General features: G+C 45.9%; 2 protein-coding genes across 3 annotated transcripts in view; one reads left to right on the plus strand and one right to left on the minus strand.

The window, feature by feature from the left end:
• Window positions 1-14,498, minus strand: part of Syn1 (synapsin I) — a 67,159-nt gene that overhangs the window by 1,419 nt on the left and 51,242 nt on the right. The window contains 7 exon segments of the mRNA XM_060374839.1: window positions 614-1,205; window positions 1,299-1,386; window positions 1,909-2,055; window positions 3,129-3,231; window positions 3,317-3,391; window positions 3,476-3,618; window positions 4,348-4,410. Coding sequence (XP_060230822.1) covers window positions 614-1,205; window positions 1,299-1,386; window positions 1,909-2,055; window positions 3,129-3,231; window positions 3,317-3,391; window positions 3,476-3,618; window positions 4,348-4,410 — 1,211 coding nt within the window.
• On the plus strand, window positions 8,457-12,729 carry Timp1 (TIMP metallopeptidase inhibitor 1). 2 transcript variants are annotated; one of them, XM_021628415.2, is made up of 6 exons: window positions 8,457-8,614; window positions 9,446-9,577; window positions 11,047-11,126; window positions 11,289-11,415; window positions 11,609-11,733; window positions 12,463-12,729. In XM_021628415.2, the coding sequence occupies exons 2-6, from the start codon at window positions 9,457-9,459 to the stop codon at window positions 12,631-12,633; spliced, it is 624 nt and encodes a 207-aa protein (XP_021484090.1). In that variant the 5' UTR covers window positions 8,457-8,614; window positions 9,446-9,456; the 3' UTR covers window positions 12,634-12,729. The 2 variants fall into 2 exon arrangements, with proteins under 2 accessions (XP_021484090.1, XP_021484091.1); XM_021628416.2 differs by having other exon boundaries at window positions 9,449-9,577.

Genomic DNA, 14,498 nt, shown 5'->3' on the forward strand with positions numbered 1-14,498 from the left:
GTCAGAAGGTAAGGAGTCTAGGAAGGGCCTGGACCAGCAGGGACAGTCTAGTAAGGGCCAAGCCAGTGTGAGGGTGATATAGTGGAGGTGGGTCAGGGAAAACTTTTGAGCCAAGGGCTAGGGGAATGGAATGGACTAGAAGAAGCAGAAAGGGCGGTGTGATCTGGGAGAATTTGAAGTGCCAAGAAGATTTGAGAGTGGACCAGAAAGGAGTCTATACTATTAGAGAAGGTTTGAAGAGAGGCTGAAAAGAGAAATGATGGAAGGCTACAAACTGGCCTGAGGGAATTCAGGGACAGCTGGGAGGAGGGTACTACTGGAAGATCAGCTGGCAGGGAAGTACTGGAAATGGGTCAGTCATGCTGCTGGGGTGGGCCAAATGCCTTGAATGGGGATTTTCCCAGGGCATGTAGGAGAGGAACCTGAACTGGAAGTGGAGATGCTGGGATTCTCCCCTCAATTGCTAGGACTGAGACAAAAGGGGTTTGGTCTAGTCTGATGAAAATTCTCAGGCAGATAGGACCTGTATTTGCTTGGGATCTGGGGGTGCCCTACTGGGGCCAGTGCCATCTGTGAGCAGCAAAGGTCAAGGCTGCTATAGAGCTCCCCTTACTTGAGCTGGGGGTGCGGGGGTCCCCCTGCAGCGGCGGTGATGGGTGGCGGCACATCCTGACTGGGTTTCTGGGACAGCTGTGGTTTTGTGGGACGTCCAGCAGGACCTGGGCCACTGGGCCGGGGCTGCTGTGTGGTAGGTGGCCCAGTGCGAGGTCCGGGACCTGCCTGGCTGGCCTGACGAGTGGGACCAGCAGGGCCTGGGGGTTTCTGGGGAGGGCCCTGGCGCTGCTGCCCCCCGGGTGGGGCTCCTGAGGCTTTTGGTGGAGCAGGACCAGAGATAGATGCCTGACGGGTAGCCTGTGGGGCCCCCGCCTGACGCTGTGGAGATGGAGAGGCTGGAGGACGAGTTGCTGGAGGTGCCCCAGGGCCTCCTGCCACTGGCCGGGACTGGCGGCCTTGACCCTGGGTCATTGGTGTGGCCTGAGATGCGGACTGCTGAGGTGCTGCTGTGGGACTTGGTAGGCGCTGGGGCAGAGGGCTGCCAGCTGGGGGTCCAAGGCCAGAAAGATGCTGCTGGCCCTGTGGAGGTGGACGCTGCTGCAGTGGGGGTCCCTGGCGCTGAGGTCCTGGGCCTGGCTGTGGAGGGCCTCCTAGGAACAGAGAAAGAGAACAGCAAGTGAGGGTAGTCAGCAAGAGAGGTGAGGCTGTTTGGGAAGGTAGAAACCCAGAAGGCTTGTCCTCACCCTGCGGTGGGGGTCGTTGCTGAGCAGAAGGTCCTGCAGGCTGCTGGGAGGTCTGGCGGCCCAAGGTCAGGGCTCCTGAGGATGGAGTCTGTGGCAGAAGAGTTAAGTATGAGAGATAAAAATAGTTACCAGACAGTGGGAGCAACAGCTAATCAAAATGACATGGATTCCCATTTATACTGGGCATTGCTCCATTTGTGGCCAGTTAAAGGGCAAGTGGGTCTATGACCCCATACTTGGTCAGGAGGGTTTTTTTTTTTTTTAAAGTTTTAGTTTTTTGAAACTTAAGTAAGTAAGTAGTAAGTAAACTTAAGTAAGTAGTAAGGCTACACAGGGTTTCTCTGTGTAGCCTTGGCTGTTTCAACTCACTTTGTAGACCAGGTTGGCCTACACAGAGATCTGGCCTACCTCTGCCTCCCAAGTGCTGGGATTATAGGCATGTGCCAATGGGCCCAGCTAGTCAGGAGGCTCTTAAGAATGGCAAGGTAGCAATTTATTGAGACTACACGCGCATAAAGGTGACACTATTAGTATACTGATACCGCCTCAATGGCACCAGCTTGATCAAGGGCTGGTCTCCTTCCCACTAGCTCAATGCCAAGGGTCTGACCTGGCTGTGGGAGCCCCTGCCAGGGGAGGCATCCCGCTGTTGCTGCCTAGGCAGAGCCTGAGTCATCTTGTTGACCACCAGTTCCACGATGAGCTGCTTGTCTTCATCCTGGTGATCACCAATGAGTGGCATGGAAGAGCCCACCACCTGTGGGAGGAAAAGGGATCCAATATTGGGGGAGGCAGGAAGTGCACAGTGCCAACTCACTTTCACTTGGCAAAAAACATGGTGACTGCAAAGAAAAGAGCTCTGTCTGGTTTCTAATGGGCACTGACTGTACTCTGTAAAGAAGACCTGTCTGTTCCAAGGCTCTGGACAGCTTTGGGGCTGGGCTGTTAGAGCTAGCTCTGCAAATCAGTGTCCATGGGAGCAAATTTGGCCTGCTACATGTTTTTCTATGGCTCATGAGCTAAAGTAGATTCAATATCTTTTTCTTCTTTTTTAAAGAAGGCAGAATCATAATCAGACCAGTGAGCCTAAAACCCAACAGTCTAGCCCTGAATTCATAGGCACGATCCTGCGTCACCCTCCCAAGTTGATATAATTACAGGCATGTACCATAGTCCAGGCTACCCTCAAACTCTTTAGCTCCTGCCTCAGCCTTCTAAGTGCTAGGATTACAGTTTCTTACTTTACCCAGCCTCTGATGTTTTTCATTGGTAGGGGGAAAATGATTTCATATGTGTAAAAGATAGGAAATTTAAATTCAGTGTACTTAAAAGACAAATATAAACACATAAGTTGTACTCATGCACAGCTGAAATAACTTTCCATCTTGTTTATGGCTGCTTTTGTAGAACTGAGTCAGTAATGAGCTGCAAGGTCAACAAAGCATAAAATATGTACTGCTGGTCCTTTATAGAAGATACTTTCTGGTCCCAGCTTTATAGTTTGCTGGGCACTGTGCCTTGTACAGAGTGCTTTGCTGTGGTTTCTAGGACACTTCAAAGGTTAACTAAGTGCTTTACCATTTACCAAGGTATCTCTAGCCACAGAGCACTTTATATGTATCTTAGCAAGTGTTGCCATTCATCAAGGATGTCCAAGTTTTTAACATTGCCATTAGTTAGGGATGGCAATGTTAACAGCTCATACAGTACTTTATAGCTTATATTACCATTCACTGAGAGCATTGAGTCACAAAATGCTTTACATTTTAGATAGTTGTTTCCATTCACCCACTGTTCCCTTGTGCCACACCAATCCCTGGGTAGTCCTACCTCAATAATGTGATCCCTTCCATCCTTGCCATGCAATGCTTCCACTGCGCAGATGTCAAGTCCCCCAAAAATCTCTGAGCACGTGTCTACCCACAACTTGTACCTGCAAAGACAAGGGGCAGAACAGCTTGTCATTGCTCTGCTTAGATGATTCTACTCCACCCTTCCTCCTCAATTATGTTTCTCACCTGTCAGACATGGCAATCTGCTCAAGCATGGCAGAGCCTGTGTTGGTCTTCCAGTTCCCTGACACTGATGTTCTCCTAGTGGGGAAAGGGGAAGAGACTTAGTAGGGCCTGAGATGCATGGGGTAGGGTCCCCTGAAAGGCCTTTGTCTCTCCACTTACATGTAGGCCTTGTAGTTCTGCCCAATCTTCTGGACACGCACATCATATTTGGCATCAATGAAGGGCTCAGCAGTGGCATATGTCTTAGTCAGTGCCACAACACTTGCAATATCCTGGAAGTCATGTTGATTGTCTACCTTGACCTGTGGGTATTTGCATGGTATGAAGGCAGTAGTGAGGAGTGGGTATATCTGGAGGGATGTGTAGACAAATACAAAGTAGATATGCCAAGGCACTCGAGCATGCATAATTATGGGTATCCTGTTTCATACATGTTCACACACATATAAAATTGTTTGTATACAGCTCCGAATATGCTAAAACCCACTTCTTTTTTGAAGTGCTGAGGTCCAAACACAGGGCCTTGCACATGAGAAGCAAGCACTTTACATCCTCAAACCAAATTATCCACTTTAAACAAGGAAGTTGACTGAAGTGTGGAATTACATATCAATAGAGCTGTAAAAATATAGACACAAAAACTCAGTTGTATACATAAAAACACAGAAGCTGAGACAGACTCACACTTAAAAAGTACAAATTTGCTCACTACATAAGAACAGACAAAATCAGCTGGATGAAAAGCATACTGGACCTCAAGAGCCTGGAACATAAAAGATGCTCATATATACACAGCCATATGCTTGGTACACTAGCACAGTAACGGGACATACAAAACTAGCTGATTGCATGAGAATAATGTGGGTTGAAAATCAGCTGAATATGAAAATACAAAATCCAATTAGATGAAGACATCCAGAATGCATCATCAAATTGGAATTGTGTATTGAGTACACAGATGTACAATTAACTACATACAGTGCCCAAACATGCACTATATAAACATGCATGTATACTCTGCTGGGACTCACCTTGCCCATCCCAGAGTGTGCATGGCCCATCTTCACGACCACAGGGTATGTTGTGCTGCTGAGCTGGTGAAGATGAAGGCAAAAGAGGCATGGTCAGAGCAGTAGTTGGTGACCCATAGAATGTGAGCCATACTGGTTGCCATTTTTTTCCCCAGAAAAGGGTTGGTTAAAGACAGGTGGAACAGTCAGTAGTTTCATAGCAACTTTGAGCCCAGAATTGATTGCACAGCCTTGCCTGTCAATTGCTCCACTTTCTAAGCCCTAAGCTTTTCATATTTGCTTTCCCAGGCAGAGACCTTATAGATGAGGGTTGAGGGAACTTCCCAGAAAAGAGAAAGTTTGTTTTTATAATGAATAGATGTTGGAGTGAGGCTGTGTATGAAGGTGTGGTAGTTAGCACGCAGCAATGAGACCTTCAGCCAAACCTTGCATGTAAGTCTTAACTTTATACACACACACATACACACATGCATGCACACACACACCTTCAGAATTCAGATTACTCAGTCAAAGCTAGAGGTGTCCATATCTATTGAGAAAGACAACCATAGGTTCAAATAACATTTAGTTCTGGGGCTTCACAGAGATCCAATTAATGAGCTCATGTAATCATTCTGTCAGCCAGGTGCTCTTAGCATGGGACAACAGCCAGAACTCCTGAGCAGCATGTGCTCCACACTGTTACAACTCTTGGAGCACACACATGGGCTCCCTCCCCTTGCTCTTACCTATATAACAGAAGACAACATAACAGAAAGAGCCACACATGTAGTATAGAAGCACACACAATTCTAGAGGCACACAATAAATGGACATATGCAGCACATACTAGCACATCCACAATGAACAGAAGGATTAATACAACATACAGAAAATGAATGCACTTCTAGGCATTCACATAGCCAAATTCCTATAACTCAGACCTCATCACATTCCTGGGTCCATGAATGTGTTATCTAGACATTCAACATGTTTTTTTCACAACTACAATACAAGCATACAGAAAATAAAATATACAGAGAACACTCCTTGGCATGGACATAAATTCAGGCAAGTATGTGTTAGGCAAAGATATGTTAAGTCTCCCTGTGGTCTGGGCCAGGTAGAGGGTATGAGGTTGGAGCACCCTAGCCCCACCATACCTGAGGTGCCCCTGACTCCTACTGACAGGGTAGGGATAGCATTTTTGGAGGAGCTCTGGGGCAGTGGCAGTTCCCAAAAGGCACAGGAAACCCCATAGTCTAAGGGTGACTGAACTTCCAATTTCTTTCTTGACCTTCAGGTCTCTCCTTCCCTCTACAATTTCTCTCTTCCTCATTTCCCAAACTAGTGGGTTCATGGGGAAGGGGAAGGCTGAGTGGTATGGTTTTGGAAAAGTGGATTGTGGTAAGGGTGTCATCCAGGCATCAGGCCAAGGAAACAATGCCAAGATCTCTCTCCCTCCCTCCCTCCCTCTCTCTCTCTCTCTCTCTCTCTCTCTCTCTCTCTCTCTCGTGTGTGTGTGTGTGTGTGTGTGTGTGTGTGTAGGGAGAAACCAGAGAAAAACCTTCCACGCAAACATCTACTCATCACACAGGGAAGCACGAGACATGCACAGTTATATTTGTAACCTTCAACTCTCAGAAGCAACACACTCAGACACATACCTGACTCTCAATAAGAGACATGGAACACATCAAGGGACACATGCCACTCCCAGATGCACAGACACACCAGAGAGCTGTTCACACACACGCAAACCTACTCCCATCTGCTGAGCTTTCTGGGTCCTTTTCATAAACCAGCTTTGCTTCCTCTCTTCCTGAGCTTGAACACAGTGCTGTGGGTGCATGTAAGTGTGTGCTTGTCGTAAGTGCATACAGGGGCCTGGGGATTTCCTGGAAAGCTGTAGCCTGCCATCTTGGCCTTTCTTCTTCCTAAGGCCATACAAAATCCCAGGTAGGTACTGTCTCTCTGGGCCTCAGTTTCCTGATCTATACAAAGGGAATAATCAAGATCAAGCACTTAATACTTTGTGGGGATCACCAGCACATGATATCGGATCCCTCACATTTATCTAGTTTGGTGGATAGTAAGAGACCAAACACCCCTCTATGATGTCCTTTGAACTCCTTTTTCAAACCTGTACAATAATCTGAATCTTCAGTATAAACAGTTAGCAAAACTGTGCTGACTCAGATTTCATAGTTAAAGAGCTTGCGTCAGAAGGAGGGTCATAGAAGAGGCAAGATAGAACTTTCCCTGTCTTTACTCCTCAGTCCTGCCACCTAGTTACTCAGCCCCATGTCTCATCTACTTTCTCACTTCTCGCTTTCACAATCAGATGGTTGAACATTTTGGTTTCCTTCCCTTTCTCCCTTTCTTTGTACCTCCCCCCACCACAGTAATTTCTTCACTATTATTCCTGAACAGGCCATTTGGCCTTTTTTTTGTCTCTGTTTTCTCATTAAATAGTGAAAATATGAATTGTAACTCACAGACATGTTAGAAAGTCAATTATTCAGAGAAAAGAAAATCTTAGTATACACATACAGTAAACCTGAATCGTCAAAGTGTTGGTTACCATTATTGTTGTTGTTGTTATTGATTTAACATTAAGGAACAAGGAGAACAATAGCAAACAAATGAACAAAAACCCTGGCCTGGCAATGTGGCTTAGTAGATAAAGGTGATTGTGCCTCCATGCCTAAAAACAGGACTTTGAAACCCAGAACTCACAGAGGAGGAGAGGATTGGCTACTGAAAGTTGTCTTCTGAACAATACAAGCATATTATGGCACAAGTACAGGTGTACACACACACACACACACACACACACACACACACGCACTAAATGTTTTTTTTTTTTTTTAAAAAACCTTTAAAGCAACATTTTGAATGCAGTAAGTACTCTGTTGAGTGCTGGCAATAAGTTTTTGTGTGCTGTGGTTATTGAACTAATCTACCTATGTTAATAAAATTTAATAAGCTAAAGTAAATTTACACAAAGGCTTTAGCGATGATATAGAGTAAGTACTCAATAAGTAGCTGCTGTCACAGCTACCATTTTCAATTTTTTTTTTTTTTTTTTGGTGACAGGGTCTCACTATGTATCCCTAGCTGTCCTGGAACACACCCTCAAACTCTCAGGATCAGCTTGCCTGCCGAGATTACAGCCATTTCCATTATTATTATCTACCTCCCTATATTAATTGAGGGTGTTAACCAGGCCACAGAACCCTTCCACAAGACCTCGGGGAATATTCCTGCATCATCAGGAAGCTGGTGGGCAGTAGTTATTGCATCCTAGCCCCACCAGGGGTGTGGGCTAAGCTGGTGGGGGAAGGGGCAGGGCAGGATGGGGTGGGGATGGGTTTTCTACTGACTCACTAGCTTCTTTCACCATCATTCACCCCCTCCCTTTCCCTCAAATGCTCACCACACCATTCCCTGCTTGCCAAGATTGTGTCCTGCCTGAGTTAAGATCCCAGGGTCAAGAAGCCTAGGTTTAAATCCCAGTTTTGTCCTGTGACCCTGACAAAGTTCTCCAGTTCTTTGCCTGTTTGGTTTTGTTTCTGTTTATGACAGGGCGCCTTGTAGCCAAGGCTGTCTTCAAATATTCTAAATTTTAGGCTTACTGGTGTGTGCAACCTTAGCAAGGTTTTAGGAAAAGGTTGCTACCTAGGCTCTGTCTGCACTTCAGTTCCTTCCTAGTTCTGTCACATTTAACTGCCATCTTTGGATAAGTCATGGACACTCTCAGTGTATCAATTTCCCCACTATGTATTTGTGCCTCTTCTCCCATCTCAATGGCCCTCATCAGCATTTTAATTTGTCTCCTTTCTACCATCCCTCGCCAAAATGCCAGATCTACTGGGAAAGCCCTTCTTGTGATTTTGTTACACAGTAGACGAAAGGCGTGGGAATGAAGTTAATTGGCTTCAGCCATAGGAAGTTTGGGGGATGTGGGAAACTGGAGAGGCACAGAGCTTTAGCGGCTTGGCGGTCTTTCCTCTGCCCTTCAAGGCCGCCAGGGAGGAATGTGCATGACGTGGAGCTGGGGGAAGGGGCGCAGTGGGCTGGCTGGCAGAGGAGGGAGTATCTTTGGGCCTATCCTTGGGGCCCGCCCCTAGGCTTCAACTCCAGCGGTGGGTGGATGAGTAATGTGTCCAGGAAGCCTGGAGGCTGTGACTTCCCTGCCAACCCCACCCCTCGCATGGACATTTATTCTCCACTGCTCAGTCCCTGCCGCCATCGCAGCAGATCGGCTCCTACAGAGACACCAGAGGTAAGTGGAAGCTAGGTATCCTGGAAGAACTGGGGCTTGCCTGGAGCCTGTATTGGTGCAGCTCCCAGGCCCATTCAGTCCCCTGCCATACTAACCGCTCAATTTGGCTTGCTGGTATCAGGATCCCTAGTCAGCCAAGGGGGGATATAAGGGGAGTGGATCTGAAATGACTGTCCCAGGACAGACACTCACCAGACTCCCACATGCCCCTGGTATTCATCTCCAAGTGCTATAAACAAACCCACAAGCCTTTAATACCTTAAATACTTCCCAACTTGCCAGTGCCCCTGAATTTCTTTATTGTCCCCCAAATCCCTACAGGTCCTGTAACTTCCCTTGCCTTCAAACTCTGCTTTGTCCAGCTCCTGGAACTTCAAAAGTTCCCCTACCTTAAAATTCCTCAAGCACTATCATTACTATCTCCAAATTCCCCCAGACTCTTAAACTACCCAACCTCCCCCGGTTCCCTAAAACCCCAAACCTACTCTAAATTCCTCAATATCTCTAATTTCTCCAGCTCATTATATCTTAATAGCCCTAACCCCCAATCTCCCCTTATAATGTCAGCCCCAATTCTGTTAAATTCTCAAACGTCACAGCTCCTTTATTCACCAACTGCCACAATTCCATTATCTTCCACTTCACTTTGTCTCCTAAATGACTGGAGATTAATAAACCTTGAAACCTTCCCAACTGTTTAAGCCCCTAAACTTCTTCAGGTTTCTCAGCTCCCCTTAAGATTCCCAGACTTCTCCATGCCAAAGAGTTCCTTAATCTCCCTTGGGCCAGATCAGTTAGCCTGAGAACCACCTAACACCTTGTCTCTCTCAGCAGATAACACTATGGCCCCCTTTGCATTTCTTGCCTCTGACATCCTCTTGTTGCTATCACTGATAGCCTCCAGTAAGGCCTGTAGCTGTGCCCCACCCCACCCACAGACAGCCTTCTGCAACTCGGATATAGGTGAGTCTGGTCCCCTTTCTGTCTGTCTTAATCCAATAGGGCTCAGGATGGCAGTTATCCTTAGAATGGTTCTATTTACCATTCTGTAGACCTGATTTGGCCATACTGACGTCCTTAGGCCTAAGCCCACCTTTGTGGTGGCTGTTCCCTCTATCAGGTACATGCTTCTCTGTAGCTATCCATTTGGACGACACCTCAAAGGTCATCTTACTGAGGTGCCTGCCTACTTTGTTTATATTTTAATCCCTGCCATGAAGTACTCCTGATTTCCTGTTAAATAATGCTGTTAATGGCACTTCTTAGGGCACAGAAAGGCAGACTTCATTCGGGACCATGGCAATCAGATTTTGTAGACAGGGAGAGTGGGCTTAACTCTTCCATTGCATGGGCAAAAGGAACTCTGGCCAAGAAAAAGTTTAGGGGTTGGCTAATGGGAGACTGAGAAGAAATATCATAGGCAAGGAGTAAGAGGATTCAGGCTAAGCCCATTAAAAAAAATCTATTTTTGTTTATGTGTATGTGTACCATGTGTGGTGTGAGGGTGCCCATGAAGTCCAGAATAGTTACAAGTGGTTGTGAGCTACCCTATGTGGATGCTGGAAACCAAACTTGGATCCTTTAGAAGAACAGTAATTGCTCTTAACCATTAAGCCCATAAACTCCAGCCCATAAGCTCACTTTTTGTTTTTGAGACCAGGTCTCACTATGTAACCCAGGTTGTCCTTGAACCTTTGATCCTCCTCACTCAGCCTTCCCAGTGCTGACATTACAGGCCTGTGCCACCACATGCAGTCCAGGACTTTGATGAAAACTAGCCTAGGTAATCACCTGGTGACCCCATCACAAACTGAGAAAAATCAGATGAGGGTGGGTGTTTCATGATATTTCACTACAACTGGATTTTGTAGAGAAACTGCAGTGATGAGCTTGGAAGAAGGTTAACAAGCCTGAGTAAATTGTGGTTAAGCAAAGAATATTCTTCAAACCTCTCCTTACTCTAATTCTCCATCACACTTAATAGCCTCTAATAATCCAAATACCTCCCCCCTCCCCAGTACTGGGGATTTAACCTACAACCTCTCATATGCTAGGCAAACACTGGACAACTGAGCTACAAACCCAACCCCATTGTGTGTGTGTGTTTAATTTTATTCTGTCTCCTCCTGGCTTGAATGTGAGCTCCATAAGGAAATGGATTCCTGTGTTTGGGTCACTATTGTGTCCCTAACACCCTGAACAGTAGCTGGCATACGTCAGGCACTCCAAAATATTTGTTGAGTAAACCAACAAATGGATATATGAAAAGGGCTTAAAACAGTGCTTGAAAAAGTAGACAATGTATAAATGAATCAACAGATGTGGAAGCCATTAAGTGTGTTGTCTCTATTAGAATTATTCTGTATATATGCTTTGCTGTTATGGGCTCATGCTGCCCATTTGACTCCTTATTTTCCCCTTCCTTTCCTTAGTCATAAAGGCTAAATTCATGGGGTCCCCAGAAACCAACAAGACCACCTTATACCAGCGTTATGAGATCAAGATGACTAAGGTATTTCCCCTTCGTACCTCCACAGCAGTACCTAACCTCTTCTTCCCCCTCAAAATAGAAGCATCTAGCCTTTCATTGGTATGGACGTTTTCTGTAATCAAGAGAGTGTGGAGTGGGAGGATTGTATCAGTAAAAGATACACTTTTTGTTACTCCTGGGCAGATGCTCAAAGGATTTGATGTTGTGGGGAATGCCACAGATTTCCGGTTCGCCTACACTCCAGCTATGGAGAGCCTCTGCGGGTATGTCCACAAGTTCCAGAACCCCAGCGAGGAGTTTCTGATCGCTGGTAAGATCCCGCCCCTTAGCCTTGGGCCACACCTCTTCATCCTCAGATGCTTCCTGGCAACTGAGAAGGGCAAGGCTCTAAAGGCTTTGTTGAAAAGGCAGTGGGAGGGCCTGTAATCTAATGCTAATCAAGTGACCCCTCCGGGCACCACCCACCAAATCCAAAACCTATTGGTTTCTCTCTTCTCTCACAGGACGCCTACGGAACGGAAATTTGCACATCAATGCCTGCAGCTTCTTGGTTCCTTGGCATAGTCTGAACCCTGCTCAGCAAAAGGCTTTCTCAAAAACCTATAGCGCTGGCTGTGGGGTGTGCACAGTAAGTGCTTGGATCCAGTTCTCCTGAAGATAATTCTTAGAATGGTTTCTTTTTCCCTCTGGCTATTGTTTGTCATTATAGCTGCTTCCCAAACCCAATCACTATTTTTGATTTCTCTGGTCGTTGCCCCCAACCTGGGATTGCACTTTTGAAAATTCTAATTGTTCTGTTATCTTGGGACTGCCTGTTCCCTGAACCTTCTCTGTCTCTCTAACTTTCCTTTGTGACTATACTGAAAATACCACTTTCTGTTTTTGATCTTCCGAGATTGGATTTTGCTTCCCAGGCACATTCTGCAAGAATTCAAAGTGCTAGTCTCCAAATCCACAAGGATATGTTGACCATCTGGCTATTTCAAGCCTCTTCCCTGATAGCACAAAATATCTTCTGACCCCCCCCCCCCCAAACACCCACACCCCTTCATTGAGAGCTCTGTTGCTTATTCTCATGCCAACTGTTCTCAGATACTATCAGTTCTCTGCCTGGTGGGACAGTACCTCAGAGACCTGCCTGAGTGACTTAAAGTGACAGTTCCTTATTCACCATTCCAGAACACTGGCTTTCTTTTCCCCAAATGGGAGAAGCTGTTCTTGGGTCTAAACACAGATGGGGCAACACCAAGCCTTCCCAGAAGCTCCATGCTCCAGAGGGAGAGTGGAGCACTCTATATAGGGGAAGGAACAGGGGAAGGAGAAGTCCTCAGAGATAGGCCTTTCTCCCCTTTTTCAGGTGTTTCCCTGTTCAGCCATCCCTTGCAAACTGGAGAATGACACTCATTGCTTGTGGACAGATCTGATCCTCATGGGTTCCGAGAAGGGCTACCAGAGCCGTAACTTTGCCTGCCTGCCACGGAATCCAGGCTTGTGCACCTGGCAATCCCTGGGAACCTCAATGACCTGAAACCTCCTCCAGGTGGAAGCTGAAGCCTGAACACTATTTACCTTCCCTCCAACTTTCTTTCTCTTAGATGGTGAAATAAACAACTATCACACAGCAGCACTGTTCTGTTTCTCTGTAGTGTCTGGGAACAAACTCAAGACACTGATAGCCAATGAAATAAAAAAAGATGCAAAATGTTGAGTTTGGAGGCTAGAAATATAGTTTAGCGGTAGAACACTTGCCTAGCATGTATAAAGCCATAGGTTTAGTCTCTAGCAAAAAACAAACAAACAAACAAACAAAAAACAAAACAAAAAAAACCCAGCTTGGTCTGTGAGTTTATGAAGTCCAGGACGGTCAGGACTACACAGAGAAACTCTGTCTCAAAAAAACAAAACAAAACAAAAAAGGTGTTAGGGTTTTTCAAGCAGGACCAAGTTATACTCTATATACTCTATATATCAGGATGGGCAGAATTTTTTTTTTAAAAAGACAGTATCTCCTATATTGCTCAGACTAGCCTGGAACTTGTTATGTAGCTGAAGCTGACTTTGATCCTCTTGCCTCAGCCTTCTTAAGCCTGGGGATACAGGCAGGTATCACTATGCCCATCCTTGAACAAGCAGATTTTGAGCACATAGTACTTATTCACTTGAGTGGGGAATGCCTGCTACAGCAACAATGTCTACATAAACACTGTGCTGATGGGTATAAGTGAAAGGGAGAGGTCTAGATCCTGTATTGGCCCTGGTAATTCTGTTGATATTGCTTCAGGTGACTGAAAGATTTTGGCAGCTCTGACCAGTCACCAAACTCTAGTACCAGCTTCCTGAACAACAATGTGACCAATCTGTTCCCTAGAATCCTCAAATATTTTAGCCCTTGGAAGGAAGCAGGGGCTGGCAGGGGGAGGACAAAACTTAGTACTGAGGGCCATTTCCTATAACCCATCCACCATGCAAGTAGGACCTGTACCCAGACCCAGTATGTGGGAGAAAATACAGGCATGACCTGGTGGTCAGCCTACCTGGCACACTGTGCTTCTAAGTAAGAAGCATGGCACACCATCCTCCTAAATATTCCCAGAAGTCAAAACACTGAATTCTGAGGTAGCATAAGTAGCTGGCCTGTTGACATGTCTGTACTCTCCATGTCTCCATTAATGTGCTTCTTTTGCATAGATATCCTCATGGTATGAGTGCTCACAGTCCAGTCTGAGGTAAATGTGCTTACCAATCATAGTCACAGGCTTCCACTGTATAAATAGCGTTTTAATGCAGTAAATAGAAGCTGTTCCCTGAAAACATCTCCAGAGTGGTTCATCTCTACACCCTTTATCAACTCACAGGCATTGCAGTCTTGTTGGGGGACACCCAGTAACAATTGCAATGGCACCAATGCAGCATGGACAGAGCTGACAAATACCTCAGGCTGCAGAGTTCAAAACAGCATACAAAGTCATTTCCCTGAGATACCTGACACAAGTTCTTGGTAGTGTTTGTATTTCTGAAAGTCCTCATCTGCCATCACTTCTATAGAAAAACCATTGGATATCCTCAAAAGTCACTATGATCATTTGAGACCCTCTTTGAGAAAAATTCTATACAGCTGAGATTAAGTGCATGCAGAGGGTCACAGCCCTCTATGATTTACATAGCATGAGATCCAGTCCAATTTATGACTGGGGATTGGTTTGTCCCTTAAAAAAATGGGCATCACAGTCCTTACCCAGACCCTTTAGAGTAGTAAGGGTTGGAAAATGATTATGAAGATTTTTCCTGTGAGTGAATGAAGTTCTGAGGGAATGTGTGCTGCTAACATTGGCATGAATTGCCAGGACTTCAGTGTCTCAGCCCCACAGGAGTGGCAAAGCCTTCTGTGAATGA

This window comes from Meriones unguiculatus, chromosome X, assembly GCF_030254825.1.
Source record: "Meriones unguiculatus strain TT.TT164.6M chromosome X, Bangor_MerUng_6.1, whole genome shotgun sequence".
NCBI lineage: Eukaryota > Metazoa > Chordata > Mammalia > Rodentia > Muridae > Meriones > Meriones unguiculatus.

Excerpts from the sequence above, each read along its gene's own strand:
- Timp1 (XM_021628415.2), top strand. The coding sequence starts at position 9,457 with ATGGCCCCCTTTGCATTTCTTGCCTCTGACATCCTCTTGTTGCTATCA. Across the intron at positions 9,578-11,046 it reads CTTCTGCAACTCGGATATAG|TCATAAAGGCTAAATTCATG; the intron begins GTGAGTCTGGTC and ends TCCTTTCCTTAG. Across the intron at positions 11,127-11,288 it reads ATGAGATCAAGATGACTAAG|ATGCTCAAAGGATTTGATGT; the intron begins GTATTTCCCCTT and ends ACTCCTGGGCAG.